At 36.6% G+C, this 19,274-nt stretch overlaps 1 protein-coding gene and 1 long non-coding RNA gene across 8 annotated transcripts in view; one reads left to right on the top strand and one right to left on the bottom strand.

Moving 5' to 3' along the window:
- NT5DC1 (5'-nucleotidase domain containing 1) overlaps nucleotides 1–19,274 on the bottom strand; it is a 147,806-nt gene that overhangs the window by 54,739 nt on the left and 73,793 nt on the right. For all 5 annotated transcript variants that reach the window (XR_014953721.1, XM_085575060.1, XM_021555531.3 and 2 more), the window contains 2 exons: nucleotides 10,419–10,593; nucleotides 5,827–5,924 (listed from right to left, as the gene is read on the bottom strand). Coding sequence is in view for 4 of the 5 variants with exons in the window: in XM_085575060.1 (XP_085431186.1) it covers nucleotides 5,827–5,924; nucleotides 10,419–10,593 (273 nt within the window). In the remaining variant the exon portion in view is untranslated. The remainder of the gene's footprint in view (nucleotides 1–5,826; nucleotides 5,925–10,418; nucleotides 10,594–19,274) is intronic.
- Nucleotides 1,406–15,339, top strand: LOC110484675 (uncharacterized). Of its 3 annotated transcripts, none has more exons than XR_014953723.1 (4): nucleotides 1,406–1,878; nucleotides 2,670–2,868; nucleotides 3,870–5,239; nucleotides 6,483–15,339. It is a non-coding gene; the product is annotated as an uncharacterized LOC110484675 (long non-coding RNA). The 3 variants fall into 3 exon arrangements; XR_014953722.1 differs by having other exon boundaries at nucleotides 1,424–1,878; nucleotides 3,870–4,065; nucleotides 5,126–15,339; XR_002467793.4 differs by having other exon boundaries at nucleotides 1,447–1,878; nucleotides 3,870–15,339.

Here is a 19,274-nt window from a genome sequence, read left to right as displayed (position 1 = left end):
TGGCTTAATTACAAACACTGAGGACATGATAGGAAATGATCACCTCTGTTCTCATATGATTCCCCAAGTATTGATATCAAGCTACACACAGGTATTATCTAGCAAACCCTAAAAAGATTAATTGGTAAATCCCTTTGATTACATGGTAACATCTGTTGATTTTTTAAATGTTTGTCTACAGGACATAAATACATTCCTGATATTATAATCAGGAAACCAGAAGTCTCTGAGACAGCTGTTTACACTGTCAGAAAAAAAATCTGTGGAGTGGCTGATATCTTTGCAAAGGCAGTACACAAAGTGGATAGTTTTAGACTAAGATCATTTAAACAAAGGATAGAAGGTGAAGCAGTCATCCAAGGAGCCTGACATTGTGGATTTTTTGAAACAACCTCTGAGCTTCTCCAGTGGATTATGATTATCTGTATGAAAACAAACCCTAGTATATTAGATGGAATTTCTTTGTATGTGTCTGCCACTGACAGCCCTATGGGCCTGCCCTAGCCTGCTTTTCAGAAAGTGGAGTCAGACACTAATCATGTTGCCAAAGACGGTGTCACCTGAAGGAAGCATCTTAAGGTACTTCCATAATCCTTTTGGTTTCTCATTATAAAGCTAAAACCAGTCAGGTTCTATCACTGAATATGAAGATCTGTCTATATAATCATCTATACTAACCAATTGCTTAAAAAGAAACTCCTTTTTCTCAGAAATCATGGATAAACTGAAAATGCCTGGCTGAGATTAGAGTAGGGAATTATTTCTCAGTGCTGGCTTGGGTATAGAATAAGATGTTTTATTCCCTTTCAACCATGGACTTCCTACTGCCAGCTTATTACAGAACATATTTCTGATATTAGAGCAGGAAGAGACTTTTAGTGTCATGATCCTGTGAGGTATAAAAAGATCAAATTTTGAAAACTAGAGTACAAAATACCATTACTTGTTAGTTATAATCCTTTTTCTTTCCTAAATAGCTGGAAAGCACATGAAAAACAGTGCCAATACACTTTAAAGAATTGTTAAATAGCATTTCCGTTAAAAAGGGATTTTAAGGGCCATATAGCACTGTGGGATGTTATAACAATATAAAGGCATCTTGTAGAAGAGATATGGGAAATGGTTATAGACTTGATAGCTCTCAAATAATGTGCAGCCAGTGCAGCCTTTACATAGCATTCTGGAACAAGCTCCCAGCGAAAATGCATTATTATGTGGCCTCCTGTTACAGAACATATCTACACAGACTGATATGAAGAGGCACCATCTCCAGAAGAATGGCAACAAGCACAGCTGCATTACATAAAGGAACACCCTGAACCATGGGAGGAAAAGATTACACAGGTGCACTTTGCTGGTGCTTATTCTTTATGCTTTGTTGTTATTCTGCTTGTGCCTCCTGAGAGATGTGAGATCAGGCTCTTTGTGGGCTTCCCTGCAAAAGGCTTCCTGAGCTCTGAGTCCTGTGGGAGGACAGTGCTGCATCCCCTGCTGTGGCTGGAGGGCCAGCTGAGAGCCCCAGTCAGCCCAGTACACAGGTACATCATTTTAAGCTATGTTTGACACACTAGCTTTATTGCAAAAGTCCTCCTTGAGGCAACAGTAGAAGTCAAAAAGCAAAGACATGAAATTCAGAAAACCCTATCGGTATGAAATCCCTTTGCTCTCTATGCTTCTATGTACTGCTCTGCTCTTACTCCACCTCCTTCCTCCCATGCCCCCACTTCCCACCAGCTGGATCCCCTAGCCCATCTCTGGTGTAGTCAAACCCAGTTGCTCACAAAGGATGGAAAAAGGAAACTCAAGTAGCAGACGTGGGATCACCACCTTCTGAAGTCTTGTAGTCCCCAATAAACAAAGGTGGTCTTCAGCCCAGAGGTATGGTGGTTTTTATCCTGTTTCCTTATTTTCTTTTCTAATTGGTCCTTTCAGCTTATAGAGTTTTATCCTATTTTTAGAAGAGTGGAGAAGAATGAATGAAGGAGGGAAAAAGCTTCTGCACAGAACTGTTAAAGTAGGAGTTACCAGAAAATCATAAAAAATTAGAAGACTTAAAGTTTCTTAAATGGGAGGCTACATTCTGCAGCAGAGGCACCTTAAGATGGGCAGAAATTCAAGTTCAGGATGAAGGAAGAGAGCCTGGAAGTGTAACTGAAAACAGGCTTTGAAATGTGGCATTCACTGGCACTCCATCCATAGGATTGTTTTCAGCCTCTACAGATATATACACATGAGGCTATACATAATTTTTTAAGTGTGTGTTTTAAATTCAGACACTGAACAGTCAGCAATACATTTCAAATTTATGGGAAAAAAAAAACCAACAAAACAAACAAAAAACAAATGAGATCAGAAAAGCCAGCTGTGCTTGAGCTGAAAATAAAAGATATATAAGCCTTCTTTAAGACCAAGCAGACTTCCCTGTGAATACAGACTTAGAGAAGGCTTCCAGGGAATTAAGGGTTATCTTTAGCATTTAAATTATAATTTTGGATTGCAAAAGATGTATCTGGCAATGATCAGGACTGGCAGTCAGGCTAGGAATTTGATATGCATTAAAAAGTGATGTGATAAAGGGAAAGCTCTGCTGTCAAATGTTACAGGCATCTTCATGTACTGCAGATTATCATATAATTCACAACTGTCTTTTCTATTTATATTCCTTCAAGCCCTTCATGGAATGAGAAATTATTTTAAGCTGGATGTAGCTGTTGAAAGCAAAGAAAATCCTGCCTTGTCAACAAAGGATTTACGTAAACATTTTCAACCTGATCCTTAGGTCTTGCAGATCAAGATATTATTAGTACTTTCAAGAACCATGAGATGAATTTCCCTATGTAAAAGAACATACAACCTCGTGAATAACAAGTAAGTTATGGAGCATTCATGTTGTGGTAGCAAAGCCTGGGGGTATTTTTACGTACAGCACTGTTTTTACAAAATATATCCTTTGCTACATAAGTTACCCCTAATGACAAAAACCATTTTGCCAGATCGAAATAAGTGTAGCTGTCTAAAATCTGTAAAGATACATATAAACTGTTCTTTCATTTAACAGAGTCATACTTTGAAAGAAAATGATACAGAATTAAATAAATAATTATTGTGCTTTTCAGTGCCCTAGTCACACAAATCTTTTAGGCTTTCAGTGTTTTAGTTGCTTTAAATGGGGCATATCTTGAAATGAAAATGAAATAATGATGAAACTTTAACTGATCAATTAAAATAATTTTTCATGGTTTCTAAATGGATCAGCTCTAAAATTACTTGTCTACTGAAAAAAACCCACTTTTTCAGAGCTGTTACCCAATATCACATTTCCAGACAATGCCTCCTTTGTCATCTTGTCCTGTTTCTTTTTCTCTTTCAAATGCCTACTGAACACAATTGCCTTTTGAACTTATTCACTGAAAATTATTTATTCTTCTCTTTGGTAAACTTCAAAACCTTTCCTTCAGTAAATCTGAAGCAGAAGTCCAGTTATAGATAAATAACATTTAGGTCCAGTACACAATGCAACACTTGGGATATTTGAAATTAGGAACACATTCCATATATTCTGCCTTATCCTTAAGTCCATTTATAGCACTATAAAATATGGTATTACTAGGAATTTATTGCAGCTCAGACCTAATTGCTGGAAGAACATGGCTGAGACTCAGACCTGAAGAAATGGGTAACAATGATAAGCAGTTACTTCAGTTCATGTTTTTAACACATTTCTTCCTAGAACAAGTTTTTTTTTCCCCTAAATTACCTTGGCAAAAGTTTAGTCTCTGCTCTTAAAAAAAATATTTACTATGATGTCCACTTATAGATTTTTAATTTTTCAAGGAAAAATATGAAATTTTTTTCTCCCTGATCTGCAGCACAGTGGCCAAACTCTTCTGCCTGAAGCCTGTAGAGCCAGCAGGAAGAAAGAAACTAGAAACCGAAATTTTGAATTTTCAGTGGTTCTGATATGAAAGAAAGCTTTAAAAAATTATGAAAACTGGAAAACTGTTTCCCATCAATGTGTTAGAAGCTTCACCATATACTGTTTCAGCTGCTCTGAGGAACACAGAGGTAAGGCAGCAAAATAAACATTATAGAAATGTATTATTATTTTGTAAATTTTCTCATATATATGCTCCTACTTTTATGGTTTAAACTTCATGTACTTATCTTAAACAAGCTCTGTGGTACTTTTAAACATGTGTCTAAAATCTTGTACTCTGTGTATAAATCTTTGCTTTGAATGTTGTGGTTGGTCTTTCAGAAGAAACCAGTTACTGTCATTTGAATACAAACACATTAAGAAAAAAAAATAACACTTCAAGGTTAGTAGTTCCAACAAATTATTTATCTGATAATTGCTTTAGTTACATTTAGTCCCTTATCTATTTAGATAGTGAAGTGTCCAGACCAGAAACTACATTTTACTTTGGATTAATAATGTATTAACATAATGAGTGATTGACTGACATTTGAGCCCCTTTGCATTGCCAAGATGTAAACTGAATGAAAACCACTAAGTCAGTAAGAGGACTCCAGGTAATGCTGTTCCTGTTTGAAAGCAGAGAAAGAAACATCTTCATGAAAATTGGTCCTTACTATTCAATGTGGTGATTATGCCAATGCTACATATTATCAGTGGAGACAGTAATTTGGTCTTCTCCCTCTATTCTGCCCATTTTCTGCACAAAAAACCCCACCTCATCAAAGTATCCTGGAGCTTCTTGGCTGTCTATTAAATTTACTGAAACTGTCCAACAGGTCCAAAAGCTGCTGGCTGGATTACTGACAGAGGGACACAGCAGGATTTCCTCAGGAAGTCAGGCTAATCAGATTGTTTAAAAAAATCCAAAGTGAATTACATTTTATTTTCAATTTGCCTTATATAAAACTAAATCTAATGGTTGCAGGACTAAGCCTTTTTCACCCTTTACGATTTTACTCCCCTCTCTCCTTTCATACAAATAGTTTAAATTTCCCTTCTGAGATTACTTTTTTCTCAAATTGTCAACTTGGCAACTATTTGAACTAATCCATTAAAAATCACACCTAAGATATTTCTTATTTTCCTATATAAATATGTGAAACATTAAAATATAGTTTCAATATGTATTTTTGTTGCTTGTTTCAGTTTTACAGTAGAAGTTCCACAAGCAAAATTTTGTTTTGGTGACTTTCTTGTCATAAAATGATGAACTATGGCTCAGTGTATGCTGACTTCAATTATTTTGGCTATAATTTTCAGGTAACTTAACCATAAAGGTATTTACCAAAATATGGAAAAATTAACTGTCTTCAGCAATGTTACATTGTTATTTGTATGAACAGTGCTCTTATAAACCTCCTGTGTTATAACCTTAATTACCTAATGGATAACATTGCCAAGTGTTTCAGATTGTTTTAATTAAATTAAGTGACTACAGGGGCATTTCCTTTTCACCTGCTCTGTCATTATTTAGCCAAAATAAACACACTTAATGCTGTCAGATTTCCATCATAAATTCCTTCCTTCAGCTTTACAATTTTATTTGTACAGATCTCCTAATTTCCTTTAAATTATTTAAACATTTCTGCTTTGTTTTTTCCCAGAACTAAATTTTGTTTCCTGTGCAGAAACCTGTGAGCACAATAAAGATTCTTTTTTGTTAATAATGAAATATCTGAGCCCCAATGTAATTTTACTTACTATCACAGCTCTGCCTTCTGTCTTCAACTCCTCCATCTTAACAGAATTTTAATCCACTTCCCACCCCACTGCTAATGTTCAGTTACCTTAACTTTTTTTTTCCATAATGGTAAGCAGATGAGAAGGGATTTACAGCTGCAACTTACCAAGAGTTCGGAAAGGTCTTTGGTTTGGTGTATGGGAGAAGAAACCAGGTTTCAAAGCATTTGTGATCAAAATGTCAAAATACTCTTCAAAATCATTCCTAGGAAGTAAAGTAAATGTGATTAAATAAACTAAAAAAATTACTTTAGATGTCATGAAATACTCTGTAAGACTTAAGAAAATATCAGAGTATTTCTTTAAGGCACTTGCTTCTGTCACTTTTTTTTTCAATGCTTGTTCAATGTCACTATTATTCTTCTTTTCCTGAGGTTGTCAAAAGAGAGTCAAACTCACAGTGAGTGGTCTTTGGGAACTCATTATTTGTAAAAAGATGTTCCTTGAACTCAGGAGAACACGTAACAGATGTCATTTTTTTCAATTTGAGATGGCAACATATGCACAACATTTACAACTTTCTGTCCAGAGACATGGACAGAAAGTTTAAATGAGGGATTTTCTTTTCAAATAAGAATATCTGAAGTAGGGGGTAAGAAGTAACTGAAGACACTTAAACACAGGTGTTCATATTGTTGGTATCCATACTGAAGGTATGCACAGCCCTAAGATGCCCCTGGCAGACAACAGAGATCTAATTTACATCCAAGAAAAACTAGACTGTAATTTCACACATTCCAAAACTGAAGCATCATTTTGATAGGTGAACTCCCTCTTCAGACTCTGCTGACTGCTCTCACTGCTCTCGCCCTGCTGGTTCCAGGGAGAACATGTGACTACAAATAAACAGCGACCAGCTTCAAGTCTTCATCTGCCAGCTGTATCCCACAACTAAATTCAGATTTTTTGAACATCATTGGGCCCATATATACAGACTGCTTTCTGAACTGTGGAAATCCCATCAGTTTAAATGGGTTTGAATGTGTCAGCATGATATATAAGAAAACATTCCTCATCTATGATGTACTTTATTTTATTAGAAATATTTCATTGCTTAAGTGACTTCATTGCCTGCAACATCCAAAAAATGACGGATACGCTTGCATGGAACAAAGAACACAGATGGCAAGTCCAGGATGGACGCAGGCACTGAAATGTTATCAGCAGTAGAGGATGTTTGCTGGAAGTAAACCAGTTAACTATATCACTTTCAAATAATTAATGATCTTCCATGGGACTGAGATATCAAAAACGGAATGCTCTCCCTGTGAGAGACAGCTTTTGGGTTGTACTCCAAATTACATTCTAGCCTTGAAATAAAAGTCATTTAAATTTCCTTTCTCTAATGAAACTTTAGTTTTGTCTAATTTTTCTCCACTTGTGACCATATGTAAACCTTTGCCTTTTTAAAAGAAGCAGTATCAAATATTACAATTATGTGTTTTTAAAATTTGCTTCCATGTGGAAGATTCCAGATGCTGAGCAAGCGGGTGTGTGTGTGTGTGGGGGGGTGTCCTTATTTCAGGTGAAAAGTATCAACAGATATAAACTTTTCAAATTAGCATCTGATGCAAATAATCCATACACAGGTAAATTAAGCTTGAATTTGCAAAACAAAGGAAGTATTTCCGGAGCACAACAAATAACAATTAACAAGTGAGAGGATGAGAGGAAATGGCCTCAAGTTGCACCAGAGCAGGTTTAGATTTGATATTATGAAATATTTCTTCTCAGAAGGGGTGGTCAGGCATTGAAACAGTCTGCCTAGGGTAGTGGTGGAGTCACCATCCCTGGAAGCATTCAAATAATGAATGGAGTAGCACTTGGTGATATGGCTTAGTGGGGAACACAGAGGTGCTTGGTTAATGCTTGGACTCAATGATTTTAAAGGTCTTTTCCAACCTAAACAACTCTGTGATTCTCTGATTTGTGGGAAAAGTGAGTGCTTTGTATAAAAAAAACTGAACAAAACAGACTTTTCAGAAGAATTGGTAACTTTTTATTGCTCTGTTGAAAAACTGCTGTGTGTGAGGAGATGTTTTATCTGTGGCCTTTTTTGAAACAATATATTTAATCTCATGTACTAAGATACTGTTTTTATGAGAGAATTTGTGTTACTTTATTATTTAACACTATATATAAAGCAAATCTGTTCCGCTTGCTGCCTGTGATTGGTAGAGTGGCCTGTGGCTACAGTAAGTAGCCAGCACAATGGGCAGGATGCATCTCACACACCTATCATAACTTTTACATCCTAAAAATTGCACTCTAAATTCAGATAGCAGTTGACACCACAGACAGAGCCCTTGGAGAAACATCCACATTCTTGAAAGGTAATTCATCCCATTTATTTCAGACATAATTCTACAATGCAGAATGAATTGCCAAGGATAATGCCCAGTGGTTTCTCTCCACTAACCACAGATGGAAACAAAATGACCAGCTTCAAGAAGTTCCTCACTTTTAGGTAGCTAGCATTCCTGAAAAAGTGAAATACACTTGGCTTCAGTGACTATGTGATGATTGACTCATCTTTAGGTGTGCTCCTGCCAACACTTAAACCTTCAGTTAACTGTGCAGCATCCTCATGGTAGGTAAGACTGAAAAGTAACACCATGAAGCTGCTGTGTGAATGAACTGGCACTTACTTTTTAAGATTTACATGCCTTATATACTGATCCCAGCAGTATGTCTGTACTCTGGCTGGGAAATAGGTCTCATTTTATAACAAAATGAAGTTTTTTCTCATACTTCCTCTTCCTACCAAAATGTGTTCTAGTTAAAGGACAATTTTTCTCAGATGAGCACAACTGGGATATTTTGCTCATGAAATGGTAAATTATACACTTAAGCATGAATTTCCCAGCACAGGTTTTATGAAGACAATAATTTCTTTGCCAAAAAAGGAGCTTCTTTAATAAAGTGCAAAAAAGTAAACAGTTACATGGTAAAAATATTAGGAGTAAGAAGTTAAAATTTTACATGCATCTCTGTTTTTCATATTTATAATTATGGGGTTTTTTTATTTGATACTATACAATTTTGGACTTCTCATTATCATATTGATTAACTGAAAGGAATAGGAACAGAAAATAATAAAGGACTATGTAGGTGTAATTCGTAAGTGTTGATGTCAAGAATAAAAACCAGTTAGCCTGGTCAAATAAAGTTAAAGGCAGAGATAATAGGTGTGAACCTAAACTATATTCCAGTACAGCAAAAAGCAGCACAGATATGTAGTCTTTTTGTGTGATATGAGAGGCACAGAACAAACAAAACCAATAAAAAGTTCAGATTTTCAGGATAATAACCCCACTTCACTAAAGTCTAATGGACAGTGGAGTACTCAATTCTCCAAAAGCTACTAGGAAGCCACACTGCACAAATCGCTGGAAAATATGATTGTAATAAATACTGTAGAACATCCTACACTTTTGCGGAAAGAGAGAGTGATGCAGTATCATTCTAGCAGGATGTCTCTTTTGGTGTTCTGAAAGGCAACTGATTGTTTCTGATTTCTTGCTTACTGTCTTCCAGCAGTATTTCTACAGTTACCTTAAACAGCTGAACACTATTCACCAATGAACAGAAAGCCAAAATCATTGTATGTGGTCAAGAATTTACTTTTATACCAAATTTTCATTTAGGAAATAACTAGACAGATTTACACAAAAGAGTTAATTCACAGGCATCTTGCTCATAAAGATATTTTTTCCAGGAGATAGATTTGCCCTTCAAACAAGCAAGTATAATGTTCATCCAAAGCAGTGAGAACTGGCACAGCTGATGCTTCATTTTACAATTAGCCTAGAGAATACAAAAGAGAAGTGAAACTGGCAGGACTGGTTTTGGAAGGCAGCTCTGTCTTTTACCTTACCCGTGATTTTCTTACAGTGTTGTACTCATTCTGCTGTTCCCTGGCATACCCTGATAACCAAGGTAGACTCACATTGAACTACTTTATTTATTGGATTAGTAATAAATTAACAGCTGCACTCTGTCACCCACCTCACTATTTGCATCACTGATTAATTAATTTTTCTAGGTAAGTGATAGTTCTGCTGAATTTCACTGAATTTGACTTGACCAGCCATGTTCTTAACGTTATGGTAAAAACAGCTGTTGTGATCAGCAACAACAATCTCAACCAGTTGCCAGGTGCAATGAACTGCCTGTTTTATCTTTGCTGCTGTGATGAAGCACATTTCTTGTGCACAGCCATCTTTGGAAACCACCAATGGGAAAAAGTATTGCTAAGATTTTCCTGTAGATTTACTGCAAGGAAATGCTAGTTGCATAATACTAGTTGATTCACTGCTGGAGAAGCAAGAAAGGAAGTGACTTAAATAAGAGACTCTAGCAAAAGTTTACAATAAAATTAGGAATGAGACAGTGTATAGGATATTGACCTGAAAGATAATTCCCTGGCATCTTCAATCCCATCATGATGCCTCCAAAAGGATGAAGGTTATAAGTGTGCTGTGGCTCAGATACAGCTCACAGGCTTAGATGGACTTAGATGGACAGATGGACTACTTTGTCTCAAGTACCCTGTAACACCCTACCAGAGAGGGGCCCAGCAGAAAACTTGGAACCAAATAATTCACCATACATAAAACGCAAATTAGCTTCCCAATAACTCAGGCTTATCTCCGGTTGCTGTTGGGCAGATATAATTTGAAATGGACTTTGCACTTACCCAAGAACATGTTCACACAGAAGCCTGCAGTAGTCACTGTGAGAACTTGTAATTAACAGCAGAATCTTCCCAGCATTCTTCAGTTGTTTCAGCCACTTTTTTACAGACTCGGGACATCTTTGTAAATATTTGTCTGGATGATTTTTGACTTCTGGGAAATACATCCCACAGTTTTCTAAAAAAATGGAAACAATTATATTATCCAATCCTGCTCACAAACCACTTAATCCACACAACAAATATCCTTTTATGTGCAAGCAACACAATTAAAATAAGGCAAAGCAAAGTTTAAAATTTTCTCTGGGCTGTAACATAATAGAAAGCAAAACCCTCAGTCAAACGAAGAGAATTCAGTGTAGCAGAAATAAGTTTGCATGACTTTTATCTTTTATTGTGGAATTTTCATAATTATTTTATGTTCTTTTGCTCATAATAGTTAACAGCAAAGAAATTTCAGATTATAGTTTTGTGCAGGAATTAATTATTTCTTTTTACCTTTGCTCAATTTTTGGATACTCAGTTTGTGATTGTAAAATGAACTAAATGTTTAGAAAGTAGTAAGGACCTAAAATTCCAAAGAACACCTGTTCATTTATTCTGACACTATATGTTAGCATTGACTGATCAGTAACATTCATTTTATTATTTTTGCATTTTTCTCAAGTAGCACTTTATCTATGAAAGGTTGATAAATTGGCAAATACTTGTATGTGTTTGGAATACTAGGAACAGATGCAAAAAACTGCCCTGTTCCAATTTCAGCTTCAATAATGTTCTTTTTGCCAAATAAAACAGCAATAGAATTTTGCAAATACACTTGGAATGTAAGATTTTTAAAAGTGTGCAACAACACTAACTTGGCAGTAGAAGTTACCTATTCATTAAAGTCACCAATAAATATTCACCTTGTTAAAGCCCATAGCTGCTTTACCAAGATGTCAAATTAACACTTCCGTACATATTTCTTCTGTGCTCAAACCCCTCTATAATCAAAACTGTCAAGCTAGTTAAAGGTTTAAAAATAAATACAATAATTGTAGAGACAGAAATGATACCAATTATTTGGCTCTCAGTCTGTGTGTGTTATATTATAATGAACATCATCATAGATTATTTCTCTTCCAGCACTTGTTCTATATGCAACTGTCTGTGGTCAACTTTGCTGAATGATTTAATAAATCCCAGACATTACTTAGCCTTCTGGTATGTGAGTAATGCTGTTCTCTAGTTTGAAAAAATAAGATTTAAACCACTTGAGCTTTAGCTATTTAATGGAAGAGAACATGCATGTTTGAAACAGTAGTATTAAAGAAAGACTGAAAGATGCTGGGTGCTAAACATTGTTCCATACACTACATATTCAAACATCTACAAATGGCAGAGGACAAAAGTCTTCCAAAAGAAGATTCAAATTGGCTGTTATCTCTGGAAATAGACAGGAGGCAAAAATATATTATTCTGTATTACAACTTGGCAGATTTCTTCCAAAAAAAGTAGACTGGTATATCTGAGAAGAGTCTCTCAAACAAAATCTCCCAGCTCACAACCAGGCCACTCTTCAGTTCTTTGCTGTATTTAGGTCAGGCTGTGTAACAGTGTCTACCAGGGATACAAGCCTGTTCCTGCGGCCAGCATTATGGGATGCCATGACATTTGCCTTGAGAGCTAGCCAAGAACAATGATATTTTTGATTAAACAAAGCAGATTTGTGAAAGAAGGTTTCCTGTTGTGTTCCCTCCTTCTTTCCTGAGGCAAAAGTATTGTTTTGGATGAGCAATAGAGTTTCTAGGAGCAGATTTTGCATTTTTTTTCTCCATATTATAACTAGCAATAATATTTCATATGCTATCCTATGAAAAATTTTCTTTTTGTGTTTTGGAAAGTGCACAATATTAGATGAGAAGGAAGGGAGACACACGAACAAAGCAGGCTTAGCATTAACGCGTACAGGTACAAACAATTAAAATAAAGATGGTAAAGTTCATTTATAAAACCAGTGACCTATCACTCTTATCACTCTCAGACAAAAAGATCTGTTTTACTCTTGAATGGTCTTTGTTTTTCTGTCCTTATGAAATGCCATCCAAATGCCAGCCAAATGGTCTCTGACCATTATTTGATGTGCAATTTAAAGCCTTTGAGTAAATTTCATCAAACCCATCTTATTTCTCCACAATCTGTGCAATATCTTCTATGTGACAAATCTATTATATTTGCTCTATCTACATCTGCATTGGAAAAGGTCAACAATTCTGGGTTCAATACATCAGCTGAAAGAGAGTCTTATTCTAGCTTTTTATACAGACCCTGAAGCCCAGCTGTTAATTGCAGACAAGCAATGAATCAGTTCTTGACACTGGGATCTGAAATTTGCCTCTGGGCTGTTTGTCATATCAGGCAGAGGCAGCTCAGAAGAATCCTCATTAAAGCATACTCTACTGTAATTAGGCAGCATGGCCCAGGAAAGCAGAGTTTGACTTAATTCCTAACATGCTATTGTGTCTGGTGAAAACAGTTTGGTGGCATACAAACTCATACCTGTAAATGAGTTTAACCACCAAAGCTTGCAAGATTTGATTGAAAGCTAAATAAAATAAAAGCCATTGCTCATTAACCCAGGCCAGGAGCCAATTTTGATGAGTATAGTAGAGCCACAAGCACCTTGCTGGCAGAAAGAATTGTGGAAACTTTAACATGTGATGGAGAAACAGCATCATGCCAAGCCTTCAAAATCAAACTGAATGATTTCCTAGTGACCAATGAAGCTTTCTTTCCCATTATGGCATATGTTTCACTATGTTTTTTTAAAGCAAACAAACAATAAAAATAAGAAGAAAACTCTATCAAGCAAAGCACCAGTGAGAAATCAGAAAAGGAATAATTTTATCAGAGACAACAGAGGAAAGGAAAAATGAATGATTATGCAACTGTCATACAGCTCAATTCTAGAAAAACAAAGAAGTAATTAATCCGAATTACTTCTCACTGTTCTGGCGAAATAAGAAATTTATCTAGCCTGTAAAACCTCCCTGACAATGCTTATGGGCCATCCAAATTGGAAAATACTGTTATAAATGGAAATATAAGCAAACTTTAGGGAATTTTTGTTGGTCCACAAATTCCGTGTATCAAAGTGGGGGACTTGTAGTCACTGCCAGATCTTTAACTGATGGTTTATACCTTCCTGTAACTGTACACTGCCTAAAATAAAAGTGCTACTTTTTTTCTCTCTGTTTTATGAATATCACTTAACATACAGCTATATGGACATTGACCTATATTAATTCATACCCATAAATCAGTGAAAGCAAAACATTAACAAAATAACTGTTCCAACTTTCTCCTCAAATTCTCTGCTATTTGCAGTTACCTTCAAGCATGTCAAAGCATTCATTAGTAAGCTCTGGCTCTTTGGCAGTGTGAAGACTTACACAAAATAAAAAGAAGTATTTAATAAAAAAAAAAATCAAAACAAGAAGCCTGTGACAATCAACATAACAATTAGCATATTTAACTCCTATGACTTTATGAGAGAACTTAATCCAGTGATGTGGACCAGGAAAGGGAATATCTAAGCATTTTATACACAACCTTGGAATGTATTATGTATATGTTACCATGGAACAAATGCAATTTTTTCAATTTCCATTCTTGCTACTAAACAACTTGAAGTTTATCTCAAATCTCTGGAATAGCAAATTAGCAACTAGCCTCTCTAGGGCTTCATAATAATCTAATGATCTTCCAAATACAATTTCAAAAACAATTATTGCTTTTGCAGTCCATCAAGTATTCTTTCAGAAAAAAAAATATATACTTTTTAAGCTGAAGATGGAAATAGAAACAATTAAAATGAATTGTCTAGAACCACCATATATTAAGGTCCTGCCAGAGCTTCTTATCAGATCAACATTGTCCTAGTTTAGGGCAAATTTGGGAAAAACCCTCTGGAAGGAGACCCCAGAAAACAAACCCCCACGGCCCCTTAACACCCACCTGGTTCGGGAAAAAATTTTCTCTGAGAGAAGTGGGAAAGAACCCACTTATTTAACAAACAAAGCACTCCCCAGCACAAAAAAAAAACAAAACAAAAAAAAAAAAACCCAACACCAGATGACAACAAAACTCTTTCACCACTCTGAAGAGATGAACAAATCCAGAAAGTCTTTCCTGAGAGTGGTCACCTGGGTCTGGGTATTGGGGATTGCTCTGGGCACTGGGGATGGCTGCTGCAGATCACAGAGTGCAGGCTCCCGGTGCTCCTCAGTGTTTCCCAGGTCCCAGTCCGGAGCAGGTTGGATGGTATTCAGAAAAAGGAAAGGAAAGAAAAAGAAACAGTCCAGGGAAAGAATTGGACTGCTTAGCTAAACTAACTAGGAAGCAAAGGCAAAAGCAGAAGCAGGCAAAGCAAGTAAGCAAAAGCCAGCCAGCCAGCACCAGCCTTTTCTAGACAGCAGACCATGGGGGGAGGTGAACCAGCTGATAAGAAGACAAAACACACCTTCACTTTCAGAGTCAGTTCTGAAAGCACAGAACATAATACCAAATATAAACAGAACACACGATTGGAGATACAAACACAGTAATGTCACCCTAGGACAAACATCCTGGTGCATTTTCAAAGCAATATAATTTCCTCTATCTATATCATCAGAGGTTCCTTTTGTGTCCAGTTGGAGTACGTTTTCTTGTCTTATCTGACATTTTTATTCTGAGATTTAATCTGACATTTAATCTGACATGTATCTGACATTGTCTTGACTCGCAGTTTAACTGTGTGTAACAGAGTTGTGATAGCAAGTGTGATGGGAATTATATAGCTGGAAATGGTGGAAATGCAGAACCCCCAGACCATACTCTGAGAGAGGCTGCACAATACTTGTGTCTTCCAGCACAGATAATAATCCTGTCCTTAAACCAACAGCCCCCCCCCACTACAGTCACAAAATTACTTTATTGAAGTATGCAGTTTGATGTTCTAATATAATATCTTTATTTGTGGAAAAAGTAATTCTGGATTTTTCTCGTGCTCCCATTACACTGCTTCTCCCTGGCACAGTCAGTTCACATCCACCTGGTTCTGGACTCCTTTGAACTCAATGTCAGTAAATCTGCACAGCTAGAACACTGCAGTTTTCATCCCTTAACTGGTATTTGGATTATAAAGTGGGCAAATGTTCAAGAGGCACCTTTCTGGCAAGGTCTTAGTCCAGAACTAAAACACAGGACTAGTGTATTTCTCAGTATTGTCACTGCTTCTGAGGGGCACCTACTTGTTTAAATTAAAAATATTTTATCTGCTATTTATACAATTTAGCTAAGCAGAGAAGTATGAGGCTAAAAAAAATCTCTAGAATTCAGCCAAGAAAAATAAACTTTACACTACCAATTTTTATCTTGTATTTAGTGGCTTCAACAACTAACAATCTTGTACAATGAAACTAGTATTTGGAAATGTGACTTTTCTCTCTTTTAAATTCAAAGGCAATATGATAGCTTAGCTATTAATACCCATAGCCAAATTCTCTGCAGCTCTGCCATGAGAAAGAACTTCTAGTTCTCCCCTAATTTTTGTCTTAATGCTGGCTTGCAGGTAACAGTTATTAATTTGATTGAGTAGAGTTGCAAAATTGTTACAATCAGTGATGATACAGACAACTATATTAATTGTATATTCCTATCCACTGTAGCCTTACAGCACTTCAGGTTTTTAGAGTGAAGAGAGACCATTGTTACTGTCTTCTTCTCCTGTCTAATTTACAACTATCGTGAACATTCAACGGAAACACAAGAGAAAAAACTTTATTGTGGAAGATTCTGCAAAAGAACTTAAATTTCATCTAACGAAAGCAAATAAATGAGAAAGGGGGTGATGGTTAAAATTACATCAGGCAAGTTGTCTTTTACTGCTTTTCATTTAAGCTGAAGTGTGGGTTTTAGTAGGAGCAGCAGAAGCAAAATGAGAGACAGAGGGAAGGAAATGTTTACATACAGCAAGATAAGAAATTATAATGAAGGGCAATGCAGGAATGACTGGACAAAATATGGTTACATTCTGGAGGCCTGGGATGAGGCAGATACCAGGAACAGGGAGCAACAGGAAGAGATAAATCATCCTCTCCTTCCCCCAGGAGATTAAAATTTTTAAAAACAGAATAAAAGGATGACAGTACTGGAAGATAGGAGGTTAGGAAGAGGCAAATGTCATAAGGGCAAAAATGAAGAGTGACAGATATCAAATATTTAGAACTTTTATGTTTTCTGCAATTGTCTCAATTATTTAGAAAGACTGAGAAATTCCTTAGAAAAACTTTAGAAAAACTGCCATTTCTTAAAAGGCCAAAGGTTCAAACATCCTGGTCCAGTTCAGGCAGGAAGAACAGCAGCCATTTACATATCTTTATTTATTTGGAACAGACACAAAAACAGGATACTAAATTTGGAGACAAAGGAAATTTTAATATTATGTTACTAAATCTCTCATTCTCACCTGAAAAAAAAGAGTGAAGCACCATTTTTGTGATAAAAGGTGTGTGTGGGGGGGAAGGGGGGGGGAAGCATGGGTGAATTGCCCAGTGGAGACCAGAAATTCAGAATAACACCTCAGTGAGTTTCTGCCTGTCATGAGGCTGAACTTTGCAACCTGATGAACCTCTGCTTATTGTAGCTAAGAATTAGCTGATGTGCCAGATATATGAGTAGCTGCTTACACACCACTATCTTTCAAGCTGTTCCTGCATATACAAATGAAACAGAATGGGATAGAAAAGGGAATAAAAAATCCCTGAAGAGAGGAGGTAGGAAATATGAGGAGAAATGAAAACCAAATCAGTACTAAAGATAGGTTGCATTCTATTAATAATGCACACTTTTAAATAGGCAACATATTTTAGGATGTCCAATCAAAATAATGAAAAAGCTTTTCCTCCTGTGTTCTCAGAAAAGTAGGTATTTTTATGATCACAGTGTAAGCCCTCTGCATGTGGCACTTTAGTTTTGAACTAATCACATATTACCAGTTGAACTACAGGATCAACTGGTTCTTCATTTGCCTCTTTTGCCTGTGTATCTGTTAAAGAAGATGTTTACCACCCATGTAACATCAACATTCTCAATATTTTTAGGAACATCCAGCTCTGGTCAGGCAGAAATAGATCACATTTTCTAAAATAATAAACTATTTTTCAGTGATGACAGCTCTGTGATCACTTTGATTAATTTCAAGGGGGTGGCCATAAGGTAAGGGTCCGTGGTGGGCTAGGAAAAACATGACTACTTGGATTAATAGTGGCTGCAGTGCTATATAAACACTTAATGCACTCAAGGAAACATTTTAGCAGAACACACACAAAACATCACCTCTGCAAATATTTCATGGGTCATTTCCTCTTCTACTTATTTTCTACTCCTGTGGCCTTGAGAAATTTACTGAAAAATTTAAAATGCCTTGGTAGCTAAAGATAGGTCTCCAACAAAAAAAGGGTCTGATTGACTAGAAATTTTCCTAAGGAAGCTAAGAGCAGATATTGTTTCATCTGGCTTAAAATTATAAGGCAGGAACCACCACTCTCCCTCCTTTCTGAGGTCAGGTTCCCATGACAAAGGCTGTCAGGACAGCACAGAACCTTTACCTATATTTAAAGGGAAGTCCTAATGTCTAATTAAGAGGCTATTACTGCTCTGACATTTCTTAGCTGAACATCATACCCTTCTTCTCTCTGTGTAGAAGGGGGTAGAACCAAAGACCTCTGATGGACAGCCCAGAACCTCAAGCTGTGCAAGTTTTAAGGCCTGGCCCTAACCAAAGTCAGCTTCAAGGTCGGGCTGTATAATTTCTTGAAAACATAGCTTCTTAACAACTTTTCCCCAAAACCTTTTTAAAAGCTTAAAAAGTACAATTTCCTGAAAACCCCCCCACCCCACCACCATTTCCTGTCAAGAAGAACTCCCTTCAATCTGCCCCTAAACTTCACCCTCCTGTTTGCCATCTCTGCCTCATCTCCCACCACATCAGCAGTGCCCTGGATGCAGAACAATCACAACTCCTAAGAGTGCAATGCCCAGCCAGATGCTAGCATGGCTTTTGCATGTAGTGTTATTCCTACTTCTTACTGAGGTCCATGGACAATCCATGGAAAGAGAAATCCATGCTATTTTCACGTTTTCTGTTCTTACTGGTGTTCCCAAATGGCTGATTTAACTGTTCCCACAGCCAGTTAGTCCCACTCTGCAGTCCTTGCCCCATCTCATCCCAAGCTTGCAAAACCTTTCCTTTAGAAAAGGGTAAGAACACAAATAAAAGAAGTTATGAGAAGCACAGGTATGTGGCAAATTCTGCAGCCTGACTTCACCATGACTGGTGACATGTGACACTTGTAAGGAAGTTGTCTTGATGTAGGGAGTTTGAATGACCTTCTATAGTTTTATATACACAAGTCTTGGAGAGTATTTATTTCTTTCCTTTATTTTCCTTCTGGTTTTATGTTAATATTTATATAAATATATATTTATATTTATTTGTAGCAATGTTTCCCCAGAGCACTACATAGCAGGAAGGATGTACTTTGGAGGTAGGACAGAATCTGTTGCTATATTTTAGAGGAAATTATTTATTTCTCAAAAGAAACCACTTCTGTGCTTTACATTACCATGCTAGTTTGCAGTGTAAGAGACCAGATTTATCAAACTGTATGAAATGAATCAATTTGTGAGGTCACTCTCAGAACTCGTGGGCTGAAAACTATACTTGTGCAGAGGTAACTATCCTTTGCTGGACAAACATTAAGTTAAATTAGTCTGATTCTCCAGATCCTCACTACTGCACTGTGTGAAAAAGTAAAGTGAATAATCTGCAGG

Source organism: Lonchura striata, chromosome 3 (assembly GCF_050655825.1).
Source record: "Lonchura striata isolate lonStrDom1 chromosome 3, ASM5065582v1, whole genome shotgun sequence".
In the NCBI taxonomy this organism is placed as follows: Eukaryota; Metazoa; Chordata; class Aves; order Passeriformes; family Estrildidae; genus Lonchura; species Lonchura striata.
The sequence above is the reverse complement of the archived record's forward strand: the minus strand, read 5'-3'. Positions and strand labels throughout refer to the sequence as shown.